This window comes from Haliaeetus leucocephalus, unplaced genomic scaffold (genome assembly GCF_000737465.1).
Source record: "Haliaeetus leucocephalus isolate CR32 unplaced genomic scaffold, Haliaeetus_leucocephalus-4.0 Scaffold184, whole genome shotgun sequence".
NCBI lineage: Eukaryota > Metazoa > Chordata > Aves > Accipitriformes > Accipitridae > Haliaeetus > Haliaeetus leucocephalus.
Genome location: NW_010972620.1, coordinates 4267875 through 4292737, shown reverse-complemented (window position 1 = coordinate 4292737; position 24863 = coordinate 4267875). Strand labels below are relative to the sequence as shown.

The 24863-nt window shown below is 39.3% G+C and overlaps 1 protein-coding gene across 1 annotated transcript in view; it reads right to left on the bottom strand.

The window, feature by feature from the left end:
* ABLIM1 (actin binding LIM protein 1) overlaps positions 1-24863 on the bottom strand; it is a 94710-nt gene that overhangs the window by 52854 nt on the left and 16993 nt on the right. The window contains 2 exon segments of the mRNA XM_010564719.1: positions 22514-22607; positions 24241-24367. Of these exon segments, the coding sequence (XP_010563021.1) occupies positions 22514-22607; positions 24241-24367 (221 nt within the window).

The window sequence follows — 24863 nt, the reverse complement described above, 5'->3', positions numbered from 1 at the left end:
CCATTCATTCTCTTAAATACATCGATACCCATAAAAAACAAAGCTGATCAGATTTCCAGAAACTAAGCATGCGATGACCACATCAGGCTTTTTAAATCAAAAAATAATTAACCCTAAAAACCCCTTAATAGTGACAAGTAATGAATTCTAAAAGTCTTTAAAATTGTATCTGGCTTTCCAAACAAGTTAACCTCAAATCCTTTTTCACAAAAGATTCCCTATCAACTGAGATGTTATATGCACAAAATACCTGTTTACTCTGTAGCTGACTTGTAAAATGTCATCAAATCCATTTCCTACTTCATTATACTTGAGACTGTAACATTACTAAATTCAACCTTTCCTCGTGTCTACTGAGATGAACAACAACATATTTTTGGTTCGCATTCAACATTGACTATACAGGCTTAGAATTTAAAAGTATTTATATGAGATGATGAAGTATATGGCTTAAAGTACCTGACAACTACCAGACAACCAGGTCTACCATCCAGCCCTTCTACAGATAAAGTTGCACCATTTAATTTTAATGTTCTCATTTGTTCCTTAGTAGTGCAGTACCTGGGTTTGATTTTAGGGAAGGTCAGGAAAGGCAGCTATTCACAGAGACAGTGGTGTTTGTGGACATGACTATTTATCTTTCATTATCACTAAGACCAATTCCTGTCAAGGAATTTCAGCAATACAAGGCCAGAGAAGAGGTCTCAGTGTACTGTTATTCTAGCCATGCACTCACTCTTCAGTTGCAAAAAACCTGCACTTCTCTTACTCAGAGAGCGCCTTTGCTGTTGATTCCCACTCCTTAGAGGGCAGCATCCACCAGACAGGGAGACTAATGTGATTTAGTATTTATTTTTTGCACAGCAGATTTAGACCTGTCAGACAAAAAAGGGGCTCTGGTAAAAGGGAGAATGAAAAGGTCACTACAAGATATGCCTATTCTGGGAAGAAAAGCTAATGAGGGAGGAAATGCAGAATTGATGCTTGACTTGCAGCAACAAAACCAATATTGAACCGAGAAGGAAAAACACAGTTAATGCTTATCTTCATCATTTTCATTATTGGCTGTCTTCTTCAATCTGACTCTAGCAATTATTTAACCCCTGAGGTGTCCCATCAGTTCCATTCAACACTGGAATTTAAGAAAAAGAAAATGAAGAAACTGTATCTGAAATGTAATGCTGGCATCAAACCACAGCTACTCTGATCTTGAATGCAGACGTGCAAAGAACAGGTACTTGTACATATATGAAGCTTAGGGCTGTGAATATTGAACGGGGTTCAAAGATGGATCTCCAATTCAGACAGCTCAGCACTCAGCAGAAGCCAACATCCTTTTCTGTACTTTCTGCCTCACACAAACAATATTGTACATACAGAGGAACAGCAATTTTATCTGTGTTTAGTAAAAAAAATATCCCAACTTCTGAGCATTCCTGAAGTTCTTCAGCAGAATGGGGCCCACAGAGCTGCTTGTCACAAGTGATTTCAGATGTATTTGATTTAAAGATGATGGCAAATCTAATGTCCTGGGAACTGCTCCCAGTTAATGAGATATAAAAAATTCCTAAGGTGGCTGAATCACTGCCAGAAAGGATCTTCTCTAAACAGGAAGACAATAATTGAAAAATACATTTGAAATAATAAAACAGGAATCTTTTCTGGGCTCTGCCTGTCTCATCCAACTAAAGAATATCTCTGCAGCATAACTGTGCTGCTGCTTAACAGAGCTCAAATTTTCAGTAGGCACATGGATTTTTCTGAAATAAAATTCATAACTTCTCGAAAGTTATTCAGTAGGGTAGCTGAGTAGCTACGTAGTCTGAACTGGAAAAAGTACAGGGCCTGTTATATTATTATTAATTAACCTCTGAGATATTCCATCTGAGGTGCGATTGTGTCTTTTGAGATGCTTCCCAAATTCCCAGACACAAAAGACTGAAACCTTGGTACATAAGTATTACCAGATGAAGTAGGTTTTATAAAGAAATAATTCCCTACCAAGCACCCTGATGCTCAACTAAGGCAAATGTAGTTTTAAGAAGGGCAGTTAGGATCCAGCAGAGATATCTATATTGAAAGGACCATGGCATGTGAACAAAGAAAATCATGCATTCACACCTATACAGTTTCAGCTTCTCTTCTTCCAGTCTGGCCTTTGAGTTGTGGTGGTTTTGGTTTGGGGTTTTTTGAGGGTTTTGTTTTGGTTGGGTGGGTTTTGTTTAGGAACAAGAAAGCCATATTGCACCTCTGTTTTAATCAAATGCTGCATTTCATTATCATAAGCAAAAGGTGCCAATCCTTTGGGTTTTGCACAGCTACTCTGGCTGTCCTACCCCAGGCTTCTGAGTTTCCTGTTCCTTGTTTTGCAGTTAATTCACAGGCCAGTTACTTCTACTAGCTTGGTCCATACTTTGTCCTAAAAGGGTCTGTATCTGGTCCATCTAGTGCCAATATTGATGAGTCTTTCACTTGCCGTGATCATACGATAAACATTCCACTTATTTTTCTCCTCAACACAAAGCTTTTCTTGAGGATCCTTTAGAAAAGGGCACCTAGATTCAAGTACTCGCCTGTTAATTGCTATAAGCAGTTTACATGTTTTTAAAAGCCAGGCTATTTATAGGAGAAACAAATCCAGAATTCATCACAATATTATGTGTAGACCTGTGGCCTCTCTGAAGATTTTTTTCCTGGAAAAACTTCTGATACGCTACTGTCAAGAGAATACAGTTTAAACAATGTACACCTGTCTCTTCAAAAGAGACCAATTTTATCAGATCTTTCCCCAAGGCTGAAACAACTTCCCAAATTTTAGTCTAGTGTGAGTGATGACGAATGACCACCACGCCCCAGGTAACACAACCTTGCTAAGTGGAAGTGCTAATACATCCTGCACAAGAGAGGTTTGGGGGGAGTTACATATCACAGCAGCTGCACTTGTTGCTGAATGCTTCCAAACCAGTTTCATGAGTTTTCTATCTCAGTAATATTTCTATGGCTCAGGATTGCAAGCCTTTCTTCAGTGGGTATGCACTGGAAAACAATCTGCATCTCAACTAACTTAGGGCAAATCTTGCTGTGCTTGATTTGCTGTTATCATCCGAGAAAACTAGTTGCTAAAAGTCAGTCATTTACAATGTATTAGGAAAACCTTTTGATCTACAAGGGGATGAAATATTCCACTTTTTAGACATCTGGTCTTGTCCATCTTGCTCTCAGGCTACTAAACCCTCATTCAGTATGTCCAATGTGCAGTTTCCTGTAATCTTATGCTACTGTGCTGTGGACTGTAAGGTTTCTATCTCAATCCAATGTTGGCAGTAACAAGTAACATTAATTCAGTGCACATTTGCCCTGAACATCCTTCAGCTAAAGTGCAAGAGGGTTAAAGGCACTTGCCTTCTCGCTATTCCTAGCTCTCCTTACCCCTTCTCAAGTCCACTTCATGTCCAGAAATCCTTTACAGTTAGCTTTGCTACACAAGGACTTCTCAAGTGGTATCTTGCACCCTGCCAGCAAAAACAAAACACTCTTCTGTTCAAAATACAGCTATTCAGCCACTAGGATTTGATATATCATATTGCTTATGATCTCTTCTGAATTATTTCAGCTTTAGTTGAAGTCTTTAGGACAACAAACCATCAAGTGCAAACTATAACCCATACCTTAGAGGACTGTCCCTAAACTAAGTTTGAGTAAGCTGAATTAATAGCTGTAAATACCCTGGTTTTGCTTAGCTAGAAGTGCTAAAACCAACCAAAATAATATTGAACATTATTGCTCTTACTTTGCATACAAATTCTTAAATGGAATTGAATGAATTGACAGCAGTTTCTTGTCAAATAGAATATTAAACCTACGTGTTACTGTCACTGCCTATACATTCTCTGTTAAATCAGCTGGCACTTGCATTTGAGTAGAAGCAAAGAACATCAGTTATCAATTTATAACAAGATACAATCTCTTCTGACTTTCCTATTTATCTTCTACCCACACTGACAAACCTAAAGTAGGTTCTCAGATTAAATCTCATTTGAACACCGTAGACAGAAAAATTTAGATTTAAAAAAGTGGTAGTATAGTCTCATTTACCAAACACTTCCAGAGTCTTAGAACTGCAGAATGAAGGAACAGTGGCCAAAGGTATATTATAAGTGTAATTATAAATTTAAATATACTGATGTTAAATTTGAGTAGCTTTCCATGGTTCTGCAAGTCTCACTGAACTGTGGTTGACCAGTGATATATGCATTCTATTTATTTTCTATATACTACTAAATACATACGCTATACACAATATGTGCATTATATGCATATTCATGTAAAGAAAATAGGTTTTAGCATTATTTTACAAAGTATTAAGGTTCTATTTATTCTGGTAATTTCAAGACATACTGGAATCAAGTCTTTAGCAACACTGAACTTCAGATTCCCAATCTACAAAGAAGGTTAATGTCCTTCATAAAATACTTTGGAGAAACACTACCAAGGAAAACCATTACAGAATGTATTCCTAATGACCAGTCCTGAGAATAAATCCACGTAATCGCCTCTCCTCTAAGGCTTAGGAATGACAGTTAGAGGTTCAGTAGTCAGGATTCACGGAGGATGGGCTACGTAGGGGAGCTGGATGTGTACATTCTGCAGAGGACATGTCCCAAGTAACATTAGCAAAAGTACACGCTCTATTATGTATCATAACAATGCCAAGACCTATATAATAGTTAAAAATAAGTAACACCAAATTTTCCTTAGATCACCTTTTCAGATTCAGCAGCTATCAATTTTCAGCCTTCTTCCAGCATACTATTCTCATAAATAACTTCAACTGGGACATACAAATCCTCCTCAGCCAATTAAACCAGTCTGCAATGCCATTTTGAAAGCCACTGTGTACTGTTCACAGAGGGCTTTGAAGGCTCCCTCTAATGGGGGGGTAATAACCCTGTACAATTGTCCAGTATGAGAAAGGTCGCAGAACACAGTCATTGCATTACACACTGCATGCATCAAGCTTAGAGACCTCTTGCAGTTTAAAAGGTAAACTAAAAAGCTGGGAGGTAGGGTGCTACTTGAACCACCAGTTAAACACAACGCACCGAGCTCCTCCACAACCCTTTCTCACACCACCGATGCTCCAACCTTTTCACAAATGTGCACAACACTCATTTGCCTTCACTTTATCAAAATGCCATTGGGGACCTCCTGAAGCCAAAACTGTGCTGTTACTCATAGGTGTCAAGGAAGGCAATGGTGGATATTGCAAGAACGATTCTAACCCGGGAGCTACAAATACAGCTGCATGCAAGCTGATACAACATGCCCCAGATACCCAGCATAAAATACAACTATAACCCCATGGTAATAGTACTTCAAAAGCCAAGGACTGTATTTTCTGAGTCCATCCCCTCTGTCCCCACTTGCCACAAGACTAATTTTTATTCTCTGAGTGCTTGTAGAGCTCTAGTCTGATTAAATAAATGTTTTCCTCTTTGGTGAACATGAGAGCTTAAGATTTCCTATTACTCATGCCTTCAGTTCTGTCCTTCCTTCCAGAAAAACAGTGAACAAGAGCCAGAGAGAACAATAACAAGAATCCCGCTAGGAGAGCTCACATGCCAGTGGGTCTGGTAGAGGAAGAACTAATTACCAACAGACATTTTCTGCTGGCCAAAGGACACAATTAAGTGCATATTTGTTGTGTTACATTTGCACAGCTGCATTCACTCTCCATTCAAAGATATCTCAGCAGTCACCTGACAAACAGCTATTAAACATGTAGAAAGCTTTAGTTTTCTAATACTATTTTAATACCACAAAACCTGCTATGTAGTTGAAAGAGTACCTTTAAGAGTAAAAGCCCCTCCCCCTTTTCTTTTTTTTTAAATTTTTATGAACAGGTATAATGGGCCCATTTGATGGCCAAACCTAATCAAATATTTAGTTCTACCATGACTCTGAGGAGAATGACCTGATTTCTTAACTCTCTTAAGGACTAAGGAGCAGCACAAAGAATAACTCAGACTCATCTTTGAAATCCCATAAGGAATGTTGTGAATTGTAAAACAGGAACTGTGGCAGTAGCCTACCATTTTCCAGCGAAGCTTTATTTTAATTACTTGCAGAGGTCACAGAACCTTCAACCCTGTTTGATGTTCGGTATAACATCAAATTCCATTGTTTCCTTCTCTGCAGGCTTCTGTGATCTCACGAGCGGCTGGAACAGCACAAACACTATGAAGACCAAAACTGGCCTCTAATAACATCCTGACCCAAACTGTCCACTCATTTTTCCCAGGCTCTTGTCTGTGTAGCAAGTCACTGCAAATATCTTTGCTCAGATATCTGTGCAGATCCTTTGCTTCCAAAGGACTTCAGAATCTACCACAATTCTCTCTGTTACTGCCAAAGGAAGGAAAGTGTAACAAAATTTAAACACTGAAAATATTCTAGCCTGATAAATCATTGTTTGATATGTATCTTTAAAACTAGGACCTTCTAAAGCTGTTTTTAACACTACTGTCACAACATCTCAATAGCAACAGCTCTCAGCACAGTCTCTGCCTCTGTTCAAGCTGAGACAGGACAGAGCAGCGGGAAGCAGAGCTCACACTGGCAGTTCCCAGGCTGATGGGGCTGCAAGACACAAGACACAAGACTGGGGGAAAGTGGGAAATGGAGCGTGAGGCCGTGACTGTAAATCTGAATGACAATGTGCATGCAAGAGACATGGAAGACCCTCAGAGTCTTCCATTGATTGCTGTGCTGCCTTGGGTAAGCCAGAACTGCAGCTGTCCTATTGCTATGAACACCTGCACTGTTAATTCATGTCCAGTTTCTGATTCTTATACAAAAATACTTCCCAGCATTTCAACAGTGACTGCCAATCTCATGCTAATATATTCCTTAAGAGATGGACTGTAATAAACTTTGTAACTTACACAGTGTTAATTCCATCTGCATACACTATTGTTGTACCCATTAGTTGCTGTTAATAGCAATGCAACTATTAGCTGCTTGGAATATAATTTTTCCTTATAGCAAAGATGCAAGTAACGATTCAGGCTAAATTCCCAGCTATGCAACTGCTCTGCTGGCATGAAGAAACAGTTCTCAGGGCAGCTGAGAATCAACTGGACTTACTTTAGTAAGATCCTAGCAGTTACTTTTCACTGCACTGTCAGCTCTGCTTTGAGTTCTTACTTTCCTGCAACATCCCATGTTGAGCAAGTTGCACACACAGGTGAAATTCTTAACTACCAACTACGGTCTTTATGGGAGCTATTCATTCTGTCTTCATGGGGCAAATCCACCTATTGCTACACACAGGACCAACGTTAAGAACTTACATTAGCTACACAGTTAACAGCAGGAGGTCAGTACAAAGAAGGTAATTCCACTCAACTAAGAAATGTACCCACAGTAGCGCAAAGTGGCTGGTTAGAATACTGTGGTCAGTAGAGAGGAGCAAAGCAACAGCAAACACAGCTTTATTGCCTATTGCCAGGATTTCAGCAACATCTCTGTTAGGATCCTGGGTTACATTTATGCACAGAGAAACCTAATTCCAGTGACTGAACATGTAGTTAATCAGAAACAATCCAGAGGAAATATATGCACTAGAATATATTAAGTTTCATTCTAATCTAATTACAATACAAATCTGAATTCACTGCCTTCATTACCCTTATTTAGGTGCGTATGAGAGCAAAATCCAGCATCCAGCATTTAATTTTCTTTTAAACCATGTGTATTGTACAGATTATTTTTTTTAATTTTGAACTTCTCAACAGCAAGTATTTGGCAAGGCCTGATACAAATCCCTCCTCTATTTCTTAACAATGCTGGAACAGGTCCAGTTTATAAGTACAGGTGTGGACTTTCTACATCTTCTGTAATCTTTAGGCTTCACAAAGTATTAGAGAACTAAACATTCCTTTATCTTGTATGCATTTTGTCCGGCATGGATTTTTGACATTAAAAAATACACCTAAAGGACCTGATTACAGCCACGTTCATACTGCTGGATTAGTTTGGAACCAGAATCAACCAGCAAAGCTACTTTACAGTAACTTCACCATGGTGCCAAGGGCCTTTTCAAACAGCCTAATACTGGCATAACTATAACTTTGCCTCAACCAGCCAGCAAAACACCTCTACTGACTACCGAGAGTGTTGTGTAGGTCTGCTGAGCTGCACAGTTGAGTGATCGGTCTCTCTGCAGCAAGGCGAGAAAGCCTTTCCAGCTACAGCCTCTAGCCTGCTGAAAGCAAAGCCAAGACCTTAGCTTGGTTTGCTGCTGAGTGTTAGTTACATGGCACAGGTCAAGGGACAGCATGGAATCTTGTGAATGGATTATGTACCGGATGCATACGATATGCAATCTTCCGTAACACCAGGAATATTCCACTTTCCAAGTCATCTTCATGTTCTCTTTCATTAGGTGATAACAGGACCACTGAGTTATCAGGAATATGTGAGTTCAAGAGTGAAACACAACCACATTTCTCCTTTTAACACTCTGCATGAAGTGACTGTTAGTCCCTTGACTTGTCCCTCTGGCTGAACTTCGAATAACAGAGCTTGACGTGTATGCATTAGCAGATCACGTTAACTGAAGCTGTATTTGCAGCACTGCAATGATATCTCCAAAACAATGGGAAGTATCTTGGAAGACTGAGATATTACTAGTTTATTTAATAAGAAACAACTTTCTCAGTCAGTAGAACTACAGCTGACTTCAACCTGCTGAAATTTAGCTAGAGAAGTCAGTAGCATATCTCCTTTGTATCATAAAAAAACACCAACAGAATTATTTCATAAATCAGAAAGCCTTGTACCTGACAGCAGGTAATAAATACTAGATGTCATCCTAACATAAAAAGGTTATTTGCAATTCCAAAAATTAGCAGTTATCTCCATTCTGATCATGATTTGATTGCATTTGTAGACAGACAGAAATAAAGAGCAGTGTTATATATACATACATATACATATACATATACATGTGTATGTGGAATTTTAAAGGAACATACGTCTTCCTAGATCTTAAAGTAACCATAAAAGGATAAACCCAGGAATTTTTAAGACATCCTACTGGACGTCCCGACTCCTGTATTCTAAAATACAAAGAAAAACGTTATCATGGTCCATATGCTTGATGCACAGAAAAATTATAAGAACTGAGATACTATTAACATAAAAAAAAAGGCAATGACTAAGTCACTAAGTTAGAAATAAAGGTAACCAATAAGAAGGCTAAAGTCACCAAAGAAATAACTATGCGCTACATGTTTAAAGACAATAAGAGTCTTTATTAAAGCATGATGGGGAAAAAAAATAAAAAAAAAATAAAAATCACAGATCAGGCAAAGATGTCTTGTGAGCAGTAGATGAAAAATGATGAAAGAGAACACAGAAAAGGCAGGAGTATTCAGGAGGTGTATCCTTCTGGTCTGCATTTGACGATGCCGCAAGACATATTCTTCCTGTTTGATACTGTTTATTGAGCAAGATTTATCTAAATAGTGTTTGCCATAAGTCAACATTTACGTATTGGGAGACTTGAATAATTTGTACTTAAGAGCCTTCAGAAAACTATAGCTAGGCAGTTCTCTGACAGATGGATGTGTTAGCAGGGGAGGCTCTGGTGAGCCAGATACCTCAGAGATTACTTCCTTCTACCCACAGCATGAGGTACTTCTACTACTGGCCAAGACAAGAATATAAAACCTTTCCTGGGAAATCTGCTGATGAATCAAAGACAATGCTTGTTTAAGCTATGTAAACCCAACAAGTATGTTTTAACAGTCTAACGTAATATGCCTGCAAATCAAGAAACTGGGGCCCTGTGAGATTGAGGGCCATGTGGGCAACAGCAACTGAGGCAGGTGGTTTGAGAACATCATTAATAATCTCCCAGAGTACCTGAAAGGGCTGGCTCTTCTGATCATTTAATGTATACACAGAATATAAAGGAAAAGCAGAAGAAAGGTTTTGGTTTTGACTACAGATACTGCAACATCACCATTATAACACTGATGAGTGCATATGTGTGGATTTACAGAATAGAGTTAGGTAGAGAACCATCAAAACAATGTGAGTCTTCAGCTGTGAACCTGAAGGACTCAGAGTCAAACCCTTATTCAGTGAGAGGCTTCAGAGATGGCTAGATCACAACAGACAGGTGATTAAAAGCAAAGAAAGTAGATAATAGCAGAAAAGAGCATGAGCTTTCCAATCCCATTGAAAAAACTATGGCAACATCAAAAAGTTGAAGTTAGACAAATTTAACCTCAAAATGAGGTGAAGTTTCTAAAAAGTAAAGGTAATTTAAGCAGCAAGAGAGAAAATTTTTGGCCTTACAATCACTCTGCAGTCTTCATGACAAGGCAAGATAATTTCCCAAAGGATAAGCTTTCATTTGGTTTCTAGGGAACAGCTCTATGATTTTGAAAAGATAAGGTCAAGCAAGATGATTTTAGCAGTTCCTCTGACCTTAAAATCCATTCCAATGGGCTTTACATAGGGAGAAGCTTTTATACATGCATCAGGCTGCTCCTAGGGAGCACAGGTCTGGACCAAACCAGTAGAATAATTAGAGTCAGAGTCTAAGGTTACACTGGAAAAATTTCCAGTAGAGTTAAAGCAGTTCACTGAGACCTGTCCTGGCTAAGCAGCAAAACTCTTGGTATAGCAGGGGCTTTGCTGCTAGAAGGGAGCCTTTGTTGATGTGGCTTGTAGTTCAGAGAGTTCAAGTGCAGCGCCAGAAGTTCTGGTATAGGGTGTGCTGCACCAGCACCAGAATTGCTACTGACCCAGAATGTCCAGCACTGTGACAGGGCTCTGTAGTATGGGGAAGGTTGAGAAAACAGGTCACTGTAGCACTAGGCAAAACTCTTGTTAACCGAATCAGTAGGCAAGTGCAAACCACTTTCTAACTGATGAAGCAAGTGAGAGCTTGGGAGGTTAAGCAACTCACCTTGGATCAAAATTAATGCTTGCAGCAGAGCCAAGCAGAGAACTCAAATTCTCAGACTCCCAGCCCTGCCGGACCTCTGTGTAGTGCACCATTGGATCCAAATAACTGTAGCTGATTTTCTTGTTCATCTAACACAAAACTGTCTTTCCAGTTTTCTGTCAGAAGGCTGTTTCAGGAACCACGCAACCTTTGGCATGCAATTTAGCAAAGTCTGGTCTCCATTCTGACGTCTGCATTGAGTTCAGAGGGAGTGCCCCAAGAACAACAGTTCAAGTTGCGAAGGCCAAAGGAGGGGCGAAAGAAACTAAGCATGAGGTCAGACGCAGTACATCCATAGAAAATAACCGGAGAATATAAAACAAAGGTAGCCCGTAAGAAAAAGTAGACATGAAACACTCAATTTATGATAATTTGTACCTGGTAGACTCACAGATTGTTCTAACAGGAAAACAGGGAATATTTTTTCTTTTAGTGACTAGAGCCTGCTCTTGTAGCAAACTGATCCTAAAAGTCACTGTCATGCTTTAAAAAGTCTAAAGAATGGGGTTTATCCTTGATTAACTGCAATGCTACCTGCCACCTTTGGAAATCTCTTCCAGCAAGAGGTCACAACAAGCCACAGATGACAATCTAGGAAAGGGACAGATTTTCTTCAAATATTTTTCTTCCCAATCACATTGCTCTTAACTCCATAGTCACCCATATATAATTATGAGCCTGGATTTAACTACATCCAGGCATTTCTCAGGAATCCTCATGGTGTAATTCCGGCCAAAATGTTTATGTTACATTAAATTTAAAATGGAAATATCAAAGGACTTCAAGGTAACCAGTGGATAGACAGTGCAGAGAAATAGTTGTCTCTTTTTCAAATAGAGTAACTTTGAATAAATATCAGACTACCAACATGTACTCTGCTAAAAGCAGAGCCATTTATTTTTGGCAGAAGACCATTTTTTTATCCTATTTGTCAGTTTTATCACTGCTGATACATGTGATTTCCAATTAGAGATGCAAAACTATGCAAGCATACTTTTGAATCCTAGCTGGCATAAACATCCCATTAGAGTATGTTTGTCAGAGCCAAGACACGGGGATTTTACTCCCTACCTTGCTTTCTTCAGCTGTGTATAAAATCAAGATTTCTAGTTACCAAGGGAAAACTATTCCAACAAAATAACCATGATACAACATATTACTATGGTGATGAACAGGAAAGAGGTGATGGACATAAAGCAGAAAGGGATACCTAACATCATTTGCTGCCATTTAGTTTTCAACCGAGTACAGGGTCTCCACAATTGTTGCCTCAACAGCAGTAGTTCAAGGGTACTGCTGAGTCTGCTTAAAGTTTTTTACTGCCTCCGTTGTTACTCTCCTCATTGCTAGGAGAAAACATTTTCCAGCCAACATGCAACTATGTTACAGAATTCAAAGCAACAGCAGATCCATCTGTATGCATAACTAATGTCTCTCTCCAAATCCTACATGTAAAAGTCAATTTCTTAACATTTTAACTCATACTCACATGATTTATGATGCTCATTTCAGAGACCTCTGCAAACCACAAAACATCCCAAGCTAGTTTCACAGACAGTTGAAATGCCAGAGTATCTCTGTTGCTGGTGATGAAAAGGTGCATCTCTTGCTGTGTGCTATTTTTACCTCTTACAAAGAAAAAGGCTTGTAATAAATGCCATACATCCCATATCTATCCAAAGAACTATTAGACCTGTATGATGTTCTAATGTAGCATGAGCATGGAATTAAAATCTACCCCTTTTGTGCTCCAGGTGGTCATTTCAAACATTTAATCACCCACAAAATACCCATGTGTATCATATTTCTTCATCTGTAAAGCACCTGCTCAGTAAACACACGTGTTAATTCTGTGGACTTCAAAGTCCCTAAAGATTCCAGACATATCTTTTGGTTTTGCTTTTTCTTTCCTTCCCTCCCGTCCCACAAAAGCACCCTGACAAAGCAGACAAAAGAGAGAGGGAACTGAGTCCTGAGCACAAGACCTGGATGGAGCCTCTTACAAACAGGTGACAGCTATAGACTTGCCCCAACAGGTTCTTCTCCACTTCTCAAGTTTCAAACATGTTATTCCTGCATTCTTCCCAACAATTACTTTTTACGGGTGACAGGTCTAAGTCCTATCCTGCTCTTCTAGAAGTCAGTGGCAAGCTTTCCACTGATAGGAGAACTTAAAGCAGGACTTAAAAATGAAAGATCACAATCCTGCAAAAAAGTATTTCACAACTTAATCCATTTTTCATTGTGATCTTGGTCTGGGAGAAACAAAAAATAACTGGCTGAAATAATTCCACATTGCTACAGAGTGCATTCTCACATTCCCCTATCATTACATCCCAACTGACAGTGAGACTTTGACACCGAGGAACTTTTATTTTCAGTGTAAGTACTTTGATGCAGGGATCACTATTAATTTTATATCGCTGTTGTGAGGGATTGTGGCAGGTAGCACTAGCACAATGCAAGTTTTCCCTAAAGCAGACTGTTCCAAGAAGAGAACAAGACATGTTTGGCAGTGACAACCATGCAACTGAGTTCTTAATACAGCTATGTAACAAGAAAGATAGAGTCATGCAGGTAAGGTACTCCTCTACTAAAAACTGGCGTGTGTTACATGCACCTCTAAGACATAAAAAAGCTACTTAAGTATCTGTTGTGTGTTACTGGCATACATGCAATGGCTATATATCACAAGGGCTGCTGGTGGTGGCAAGAAACTTTATACTAATATAAATGACTCTACTGAAATGTCATTTTAAAGTATTTTGATCAGCCTGCTAAAGTTTTTCAGTAATACTTAGTGCAAGAAACACACTAGAGTATATTTAACTAAATCAAAAAGGTACAGGCTAAAGATGCTGTGCTAGGCAATATAGATCCTAATCAGCAGCACCTACTCACAAAAGCAATTTATACAGATAAGCCATATTCTTATAAGCACCTGCAAGATTTCGCAAATCCCTTTGTGGCAATAAGGAAGCTTTAATTGGTTATTTTTTAAATTACTTGTTACAACTTGCTTTTCTTATTCACCATCCCTACATCCTCTTAACATTCCTTCCCTTCCTATTGATGTTCAAATTGACCGAAGGATGGTTTCCAAACCACTGCTGAGAAGTTAATGCCTTGTGATTATGCTGCCATAGCAACTGAACTTCTGTTAGGGCTCTGTCAACTTCAGGTACTCTTTTGTCATCTTTATATGTCAAGTCTTTCCCAACTACAGATATCCCTCTTGCCAAATTCAATCTTGGGGGGGAGGGGGTGGGGTAGGGGGGGAGGCGGCACGTGCAATCACCAAAATCCTGTTAGAAAGATTTTTACATGAAGCAATGTACGTTATTTTTTCTGGAAATCTATTTATTCTAGATTTTTGACTCTGTGCAAGGTGTGGTGTTCCAGGCAATTATACTAGCATATTTTTCATCAGGGAAGAGTAGTCTAAATTAAGTTAAATCTATGCTGCTACTCAGCTACATAGACAATCTGTCTGAACCATTTACCCATATCCTGAGTTATTATTAAACTTTTCATTTCCCCATTTTTATGCAAACAAACCCCACATTAGGAGGAAAAAAAAAATCAGCTTTCTACATAACCGATAAAGCATGTTTCTCAGCAAAAAGGCAGGGAAACTGGAAACAAACTCTAACCTTATTTCTATGCGACAAATGTCCAGAAGTGATCAAAAGAGCCAACAAAACTATATCTAGAATTATTTGAGATGAAGAATTGTATTGTTCCTCCATACACCAGCAATCAGTTGCAATCAGAAACAGCCCAAGCTCTGCGCCATTCTCCTCTCTTCCTGGCAGTTTAGAAACATGTTATCTGTACTCCCCTTATCTAAACCACAGAATTACACACAGCCTTTTAAAAAAATCCTTCTGGTGCACAGGAACAAAAGTACAAGTACCCTATTATGATACCACTGGAAAGCTATTCAGTTACATCACAAAGTTGCACCTCCCCTCTCCCCCCCCAAAGCAAGCCATGACTCCTTCCAGTTCAGATCTAGTTTCACAGGAAAGGGTTTACCTTCTGATAATAATTCTTCAGTCTAAGTCCATTCCCTCCTCAGCCCAACGGGCAGACTCCCTCCACCTCTGTTCAAATTTGAGCACTACCAGAAGCGATGTGCAGACTGCTCGTGTTCTCACTGAACCAGCCCACAGTGAAGTGCCTGTAACTGCACCCAGCCCTGAGTCTCACTCCTCCTCTGCTCGCACTCACGCACTCTCCTGCACACACCCACCAAACCAAGCAAATAATCCTCCCTGCACATTAAACCAACTCCGGCAGTAACTCGGCCAACCCATTCTGAAAAAGGAAAAGGGGGATGAATACCGGCCCAGGCAGGGGCAGGACCATTTCTCATCACTCGTGTGTCACTATTTGACATTGACACAACTCAGAACATTTTTCCCTTGGGGAGAGGTGTCTCCTGAGTATGAAATTAGTGCTCTCTTTCTCTGGAAGTTATTACTTCCATGGCTTCTGAAGAATTTATACAGCCTCCAGGGTGTTAGTCTAGTTTTGTCACAAGCACTTAGTTACACTGAGATTGTATTCTAGTCCAATTGAGACTAATGCAGGCAGAGTGCTGGAGCCACTTCCCACACTGGTACATGTATCCCTTTCTCCTATTTGCACATTTTGGGTGAGATTACGCTTCAGACACACTCTATGAACATTTGATGAATTTACAGTGGGCCCTGTGCACTGGCCCTATCTGATCTCTCAACAGGTATTTTCCATAATGAAAAAGGTGCTGTGGTCTGCCTGTATATATCTATCTGACTAAGAGGGCAAACAATCACATCATGTGCTTCTGCTTTTTCTTATCACTTACCTGGGACATTCAAACAACATGTTCATTTTTCTCATTTATTGTAACAGCAGTAAAATTAAACACAAAGCAAATCACAGAACTAACAGAGCATGCACTAAACTCCACTGCTTCTTCTCATTTGCTCCATAGCCTTTCCCCCTGCATTTTTATGGTGTGTGAAGATGACAATGGTTAAGAGCAAAGACTCTCCCAAGCCTGTGAGACACCCAAACCAGCAGACACCAAGTGCTATGAAAACAAAATGGTAATACATTCTTCAGGGATATTATTTTACCACAACTTTAACATACTACCAAAACCAAACCCATTTGGATCCATCATATCATCAGTCTTTGTTCAGCTCAATTGCTTCATTTATAAAAGTGTTTGAATTTTTACATCACCTCAACCTGTACTACCAGTACAGGCTCCATCATTAAAATCCAGTAAATGACACATTTTGTGATACTTCCTGCATAACTACTATGAAAAGAGCCTTGCTAAGTATTTTGTTCAGCAGAAGAATATGTGTTAGCCTTTCATTTAACATTTCTGAATGGAATTGAAAGAAATCTCTGTCTGTTTTAAGAGATTCTCTACATGGTTCCTCAATCTAGAAAGCGTACTGTTATTAAAACACAGGACCAGATGCATGAATGTACTGAAGTACCTAACTAAACTCTGTACTGCATGGATCTTTGCAGAGAATGGTGATGTTTTCATGTAAGCTATGAGCCTAAATCTCCTTAAAATAAATTACTTAAACGTGTAGGCTACTGAGCTTCCCTGAAAGTCAATCAACCGAAGCATCCGAATACTAATACTCACATGAGCAAAGTTGCTTGCATGGGTAAGTGTTGGCAGAAGGCATATCCTTGAACAACATAAACAGGCATTGTTCGAATAAATAATTTACAGTATGGGAACCAGCAATGTTCTGTCATCTATTTGTTATTTATTTATTTAAAACAGTCTAGACTCATTTACATGTAAAGAATCAGCAGAAACTTCTCTGAACCCCTGACAGCACAGGTTTCTAAATCTAGCTCTGAAAACAATACCTGAAGAAACTTACAGGCTCTTCTGGCTCACATTCTTTGCCTCTTAAATATGGATACAGTTTCTTTACACAACCATAGCAGCTTTTACTGTTTGTTTGGTCATGTCATCCCTGTCCTGTCCCCCCCCTCTCCTAATTATTGTTATTTATTTCTAACTTCAGAAGTCAAGGTGTCTCAAAATTGAAATCTTTCAGAGTTAGTTGCAGCACAGATGAGACACCTTAAAATGCTGGCACATTACAGTAACAGTATCTACAAGTACTGAATCTCCTTCACATTAGATACCACATCTTAAATTACTACTCCTCTTTAAAATCAGGGGAAGCTCAGCATAAATTACAATATCAAAAACACATTTAGAACTTGACCTTGCAGGCTGAAGTCAAGGGAGCCTTCTGGTGCTCTGGCATTTCTCTTTTCAGGTCCATCTGTTAAAATGGCGTTATGCCACTGCTTACAAGGTGGGGTGCAAGTTTCAACAGTGCACAGGAAACAAACACAGAGCAGGCAGCAGCCCATTAGAACAGGAACTTGAGCTATGCACAGTCAGGAGAAACCACACAATGGCTTTTTATTTGCAAATGAATATTAAGCAAATAGTATAAACATAAATGGGTAGCGTAGCAAGATGGTTGAGGAATTTGATAACAGATATATACATCTCTATCTCTAGGTCACGAGATCAAATCCTGTTCATATCAGTAACAGCCAAAAAACGTGAAAATCATTAAGACCTAAATCTTATTCTCAGGCTTTCTGTATGATTTCATTGAAAATATCCACCTGTTTCTACCCTAATGTCTTCTTTCTGCAGAACTAAAAGAATACTAATAGAAGTTTTGTAAACCACTTGAGATAAGCAAAGACGAAATACACAGATGTAGGCACGAGCCACCATTCTCTGAAGTCAATGGAAAGCTTCTCATTGATTTAACATATTTTGAATTAAGCCTTGGAGGAATAGTTATATTGTGTATGATAACCACATTAGACAAAAATTATTTAGGCCAGCATCTTTCAAATAGCTAAATATATGCTGAAGTTTACTTAGATTTGTGGAGTTACACATGTCAACACAGAAACTTGCAGGATTAGGATCAGATGGGCACTTTCAATAGGCAAGCCTTGAAGCTATGAAAACAATAGCTTAGTGGAAAGTCTATGTAAAAGTCCTCACTCTCACTATGCCGTTATTGCCCGATAAAAACGTTTTCACCAGAGTTAATGGAAAATGGGTAATTTTTCATAAATAAAGATTCCTATCTGCTGGAGAAACCCAAGGAAGAACACTGATCTCTGTTGCCTTGACAACATTTCCTGAAACACTCGAGTATTAAAGTATTTGGTATCCTCAAGAAAGTTGCAGTATCTATTTCATATTGCATAATACCACATTTATTGTGTTAGCATGCACTCATCTATTATCTGTGACTATTTGTCACAAAGTTCTGTGTCAAATAATACATGAGAAATATTTGAACTGACTTAAATGCACATGGTATTTTTCTTTCATATTTTCAGGGCTACTGAAAGTTGTTAGATCTATGGCCTAGAAAAAAGAGCATTCTTCCATGATAAGTGGATATTAGCAAAATGAGTACTGTTTTTTGAGTAATGCATTTCCTAACTGAGCAAAGGGGAGGGATCACCTCTACAGAATGGTTGGAGGGAGTCCATCCTCTCAAGGCTTGAATCTCAAACTTGGCCTTTCTGACAGGCTTTGCTGAGGGTGCCTACCAGGGGCACAGCATAGCTGCTTCTGAGATGAAGACTCAGGTCCACATCAGGAGTGGTTGTCTCTCTTGCTGGCTGCTCACTGCAGAAGACTGAAAACCTGATTTTTCAGAGGTGCTAAGCCACACTGAGGGACAAAAGTGAGCAGGAGCTGAAAGCCTGCAATGTTGCAAAGAATCTCTCTTTAAATAAAAAAAATTATCTTTTATTGGAAAAATAGATACCACCAGCCTCTGTGAACCCAAAGCTAACTTTCATGCTTTCATTTCCCTTCAGTTTTTCAGTTTTTCTTTAGACTGTCCCAGATGTAATAACAATAAGCAGAAAATAAAGCAGCACTACAATGGCATGCTGCTCATCGCTTCTGATCCATTAGAAGAAAGTGTTTGTATACAATGTACTATATACTTCCCTCCAATCTCTTTTAATCATTTCTTTGGATGAAGACGATGAAATAGTACACTCTGCTCCTGACATAACAAATTATTTTACTGACAAATAAAATGAAAGATACTGATCAGTGAATTTACTACTACCATTTTTATTAACAAAGGCAAAGTACAAAGTGTTTTGTTTTCTCTCCCACTGGTTGTCAGTAAGGATAACTTGGGCTAGTCAGTGATGCCATAACCTCTACCTAGACAGTTCCTATAATTGTGCTGCTTCACACCAAGAATGTAGTTTCCTTCCCAAGAGAGGCAGCAGGACAAGAGATGACCCACATGAAACAGATCATCAAAAATACCCAAATTTTCCAAAGAAATGTTGCCAAAGAAAACAAAAACGGAAGACAGTAATCCTCCTGTGAGAATTTCAAGCTTCATCTAAATTAAAACTTCAGGTGTACTGGAAGGCTGTGGGTGATTTCATGTACAAGATAAGGAGATTGTTAATTGTCCTGCCTCAAATAGGTCTGCAGCCCTCCCTGAACTGTGGCATCCTGCTTTATGAATTATTTTCCATGGCACTGTGGCTGCTTCCAATCTCTCACCTCCATTATTACCAGAGAATTTATGTCATGCTCTGACCCCATCCTTTAGACTACTTTTTCTGCCCAAAGGGAACACACATGCTGACACATGACTTTCTCATCCTAAGTTTTGACTTATTAGTTCCTTTAGTCTAATTTAGAGGCATTAGTACTGCCCCTTTGGAACTGTGCATCTCTGACAATGTAAAAGGTTTCTAGGATGAGCCCACGGTTCTGATAAATTGCTCTGATTATTGAATGTTAGCTGCTCACCTGTATCTTCTAATCTTTTCAAGCACCACTTAATGACAGAAAGTGCTTGAATGTCTCTCTTGCATCTGCATTCCCAGATGATACCTGGAGAACTCTATTCATATACTATCCAGGCTGCTAATACATACTGTAATGCAGTTAAGCCAATGTTTGAATGGCTTCCCTGACTACACAGTACTTATTTTTTCGGTGAAAGTTTCTAAGGACTTGTCCAATCTACACCTTTCAGATAGCAGTCAGTCTTCAAGAGTTGCACTGTATGAGTAATTCAACTTCTACAGGCTTTAGAGGAGTTTGGTCTTAGTTACATATTGAGAACTACTGCTGCCCTCTACTGTATTATTATGGGTTGTGCCTCTCATTATCAATGAGAGCCACAAATACTCAAGCAAAACTTCTAGTCTTACCCAGAACTTAGCATGCTTAATATTTCCATATATTGATAAGATCATTCATAGGGTCTGTTTCTAATTCATCAGCATATTCTGATTCTGCAGGGGCTAGGTCAAATGGAAAAATCTTTATCTTTTATACCTGATTTTGACTCTTAAGAAGAGGTGGATCCTTGCAAGAGGATGGACATGTTTCATTGCTGCAGCAAAATGTTCCTCTTCTTCTGATAATAAATAGCCATCAGAAGAGCAAGAACTATGGAGTGAGAAAGCAGCCTTGGGGCCAAAATGACTGCATCAGGGTTCTGCCCAGGACACAATGTCTCTGATAACATGAGCTTTAGCTTAGATTATGATGGACAGTTAAGTCCTAGTTTAATTGAACTAATCTTTCCTTAGTCTTAAGTTACTCAGTTCTGAAAGGATACAGATCATGATCCTCTCAAAAAGCTAGTTTTCTTTCTCACTGATGCTAGGAAGAATAACATGAGTGCAGCCTTGCTATATTCACATCCACTACACAAAAGGCTCCAAATAAGAATACCTTATTTCTTCCCAGCTCTCCACAGACTCCAATAACCTTCTTTTTTTATAATTTTCATCTCCATGCCTCTGAATAGGTTGCATTGCTTGTAGGTTAGAGCACCTATCATGTGCATCTAAAATAATTTTAGAATTATTTTATGCTTCCCAATCTCAGAAATCCAATTACTTCTCTCCTCCAGTGCTTCCTGCACTGGAATGCAACTACAGTGCCACCAATACATAGTACTAAACTGAAAAACTCATCAGTAGATAGGAATAGGTAAGCAGATGGTAGCAGACCACTAGATTAAAGCCAGGGACACAGCCTTCCTCCTCAAGGAAAAACTCAGACTGTTCTCACTAATTATCTATGTGGGTTTCTAAAGGAACTAGATACACATTGCAAAGGAGGCAGACTAAGAGCCTGGCTAATTAAAAAATTGTACTTCCTCCCAGTAGATGCAGTGACAAATGCACCAGGTGTCCACATGCGTTCCGAGTCCCTCATTTGGTGGCTACCATCCTGGTTAATATTCTGAATACTGAGCCAGAGAAACCTCCAGAACTAAAACCACAAGCTGTTACCACTTTATGTCAAACCTGAAACTTCTCATATGACTGCTGACATAGTCTTATATCTGTAGCAGATGGGACACAAAGAAGAGAACCTGTAATACACATTCACTAGCAAATTCCAGCTACTTTTATTTCCATAACACTTTCAGGTTTATTTCTGTTATTCACTGTAAAACATACAGTACATCCAGTTTCTTCTTCACAAAATACACCTGTAACCAAAGTCCTTTGTGGTTCCCCATTTCTTCCACAAACTGTATTATGTAAAGGCTTTTTTTCCCAGGAAAAGTGGAGTATTAAAAATCACTAAAGCTGGAGTCAAGCCACACAGCCCAGCTCCAGACCTGGGCTCAAAGCTTAGGTTCTTTCCATTGAACAGAGTTTCCTACAAGGAAGTGAGTTAACAGTTTTGCTTCTCATATCTCAATGACAGTGTGACAAGGAAGGTCCTCTGCATTTTTGCCCCTTAAACATTTCAATGATGACATAGAGGGATCCACGCATAGTTCAAGGATTTCAGCTCAAAGGGGACTCATGACAGACATAGGAGATGGAGACCAGTAGTGACAACAAAAGATACACATCTCTATAAAGATTTGGTCAGTTTCAATGAGAACGCTGAGGACTCCAACTAAGAGTCAACAAAAGAGATGGTTCAGATGTTTTCTGCCTTCTTGTTTCTGAACATATAATTTACCACTCCAGCACATTTCTCCTTCTCACCTTCTCAGCATCATTCAGATCATCTGGCCTCATTTAAGAAGAGAAATCTCACGGTGTTAGTTTTGGCAAACTTATGGTTGCCAAAGGTGATTCCAATACTCAGATTACCTCTATAAATATATCACATCTGACACAGAATAAGCAGTGCAATAGACTTTGCATATCACCATTAAAAGAGAAACATAGAAACCACAGATCCATAGAAACTAGTGCAATTAATTCCCTATCACAGTTTTCCTGATGACTGCAAAGCTAAAACACTGAAAGTATTTCTGAAAATTAGCAACTTCACTCTAAAATCAGCAGAGAAAACTTTCTTATGTGAATTTTTGTATTCTCTGCAGTTGCATGAGGACATAACGGGGCATGGCCCAATTCCTAAACTCTAGCTTACAAAACACCTACCTCTAGGACTTTCCCAGTAATGAACTGGTGACATGCTTCACATTTGACTCCAAAAAGAACTTGATAGTCCTTTTCACAATAAGGAGCACCATCTCTGAAAAAGAAAATCCACGAATTACAAACCACCTTTTAATAAACAGGTTACAGCATGACTTACACTCTTCCCTTGTCTTCAGTCTGGAACTCCTACACACAGGAATAGGCAAATGGGAGAGAATTAAAGAGAAATATTTTGTAGTAGAAGAAAAAAATTCATATTCTCATTAAATTCCCATCAAGAAAAGGCATCCATTACAAACCACTGAAGTAAATCTCATTCTTTAGAACAGACTCTCTACGCCTACAGGCAGTGCAATTCTAGGGAATCAGTGAAACTATGTCTATGGGGATGAGAGATCAGAGTCTTTATCATAGGCAGGTAGTTTTTGTTCACTTCAGCAAAAAATTCTTTGGTAGTCTTGATTCAAGAGTATAAGCAGTCACTTTTTTTTTTAAGGTTATATAGTGTTTTAGTATGAACAAGGAACAGAGTAAAAGTGGAAACACTAGTCATCTTAGGAGTATTTCTCAGGCACTGAACTTCTTTTGAGAAATTACAGATGCTACTTTTTATTCGATATTATACAACCCTTTGTCCTGGTTTCAGCTGGGATGTAGTTAACTGTCTTCCTAGTAGCTGGTACAGTGCTATGTTTTGAGTTCAGTATGTGAAGAATGTTGATAACACTGATGTTTTCAGTTGTTGCTCAGTAGTGTTTAGACTAGAGTCAAGGATTTTTCAGCTTCTCATGCCCAGCCAGGGCACCTGACCCAAACTGGCCAACAGTGTATTCCATACCATGTGACGTCCCATCTAGTTTAGGAACTGGGAAGTGGGGGGGCAGGGATTTGCCTCTCGGGGACTGGCTGGGTGTCGGTCGGCGGGTGGTGAGCAATTGCCCTGCGCATCATTTGTACATTCCGATCCTTTTATTACTACTGTTGTCATTTTATTAGTGTTATCATTATCATTATTCGTTTCTTCTTTTCTGTTCTATTAAATCATTCTTATCTCAACCCAGGAGTTTTACTTCTTTTCCTGATTTTCTCCCCCATCCCACTGGATGGGGGGGGAGTGAGTGAGCGGCTGCGTGGTGCTTAGTTGCTGGCTGGGGTTAAACCACGACACCCTTAATGACAGGTTTGTGAAACATACATTGTTACCCTATTTTTTGTCTTTGTTATATACCTGAAGGGGGGAAACAGAGACTGTATCTTCATTCCCTCTATCATTACACCACTTTTCCCCATTCTCTTCCTCTACACTTCCTTCCACTCAAAACCCTCTTCATTAGTTTCTTATATAGAGATAAGAAACACAGTGCCAGGTCAATTCCTACTTTTTTTCCTCAAAATCACACATTGGAAGGCAAAATGACACAAAGCTTTATGTGGCTAACACAGAAAACACATGCAGGAATTCACCTAATCCTTTGTGGGAACCTGGAGATATATCCTCTTCCATATTGGTATTAAATATAGACTACTATCAGTAAACACCACCTTTCAGTTGCACTTTTCAGTTTACTTCTCTTTCCCAACTCAGGTCTCACTGGAAACAAAGATTTTGGTGTATATGGAAAGGTGGTGAAAACTCGATTTTGAAAGGTGAACTTTGCTGCAAGTTCTTCTTCATTGGCAACAAGAACTCATGCCAAGAGTGCAGAAGAGGTGCAGAGGTTACTTACTTGCTGATGTATTCCCCAGTTAGGACCTTCCCGCAGGCCTTGCACTTAAAGCACCCAAGGTGCCACTGCTTATCCAGAGCTAGCAATGCTTGTCCATTTTTTATGTCTCTTCCACAGCCAGCACAATCTGCAAATAAACAAACAAATGCATTTGTTGTCAGTTACTTGGTTCATTAACCCTCATTAACCACACACCCACTGCAACGCTTGATAACCAAAGGAGAGAATTGCACAGCAATGAAAAAGGTACATCTTCCTTTCCTCAGACACTTCCCAGGTCCTGTACAAAGATTCGGTCTTCGGCATCCTATACACACTCAGTAGAAGACGGAAAATACCTCTTCGGTTTTTCATGCTGCTTATGATTCAAAGACTGCCGGGCAAGCTCTGTACAAACTTCAGATTTTTTTTAGGAACGAGCTACAGAAATCATCACTGCAAAAAGTTGCTGTCTTCTAAAGTAATCAGTGTTATTTCTAGTTTTGCTGTTAGCAAGATCTTGACTGCTTACATGAAACTAAATATAGGAGGCCTGAGTGAGCATCATCAGGATGCTGCACTTCCCCGTTGGGTGGCAGCAAAGCCCAATGTGTCCACCCAGCTCAGGGGCGGTGGCACATCTC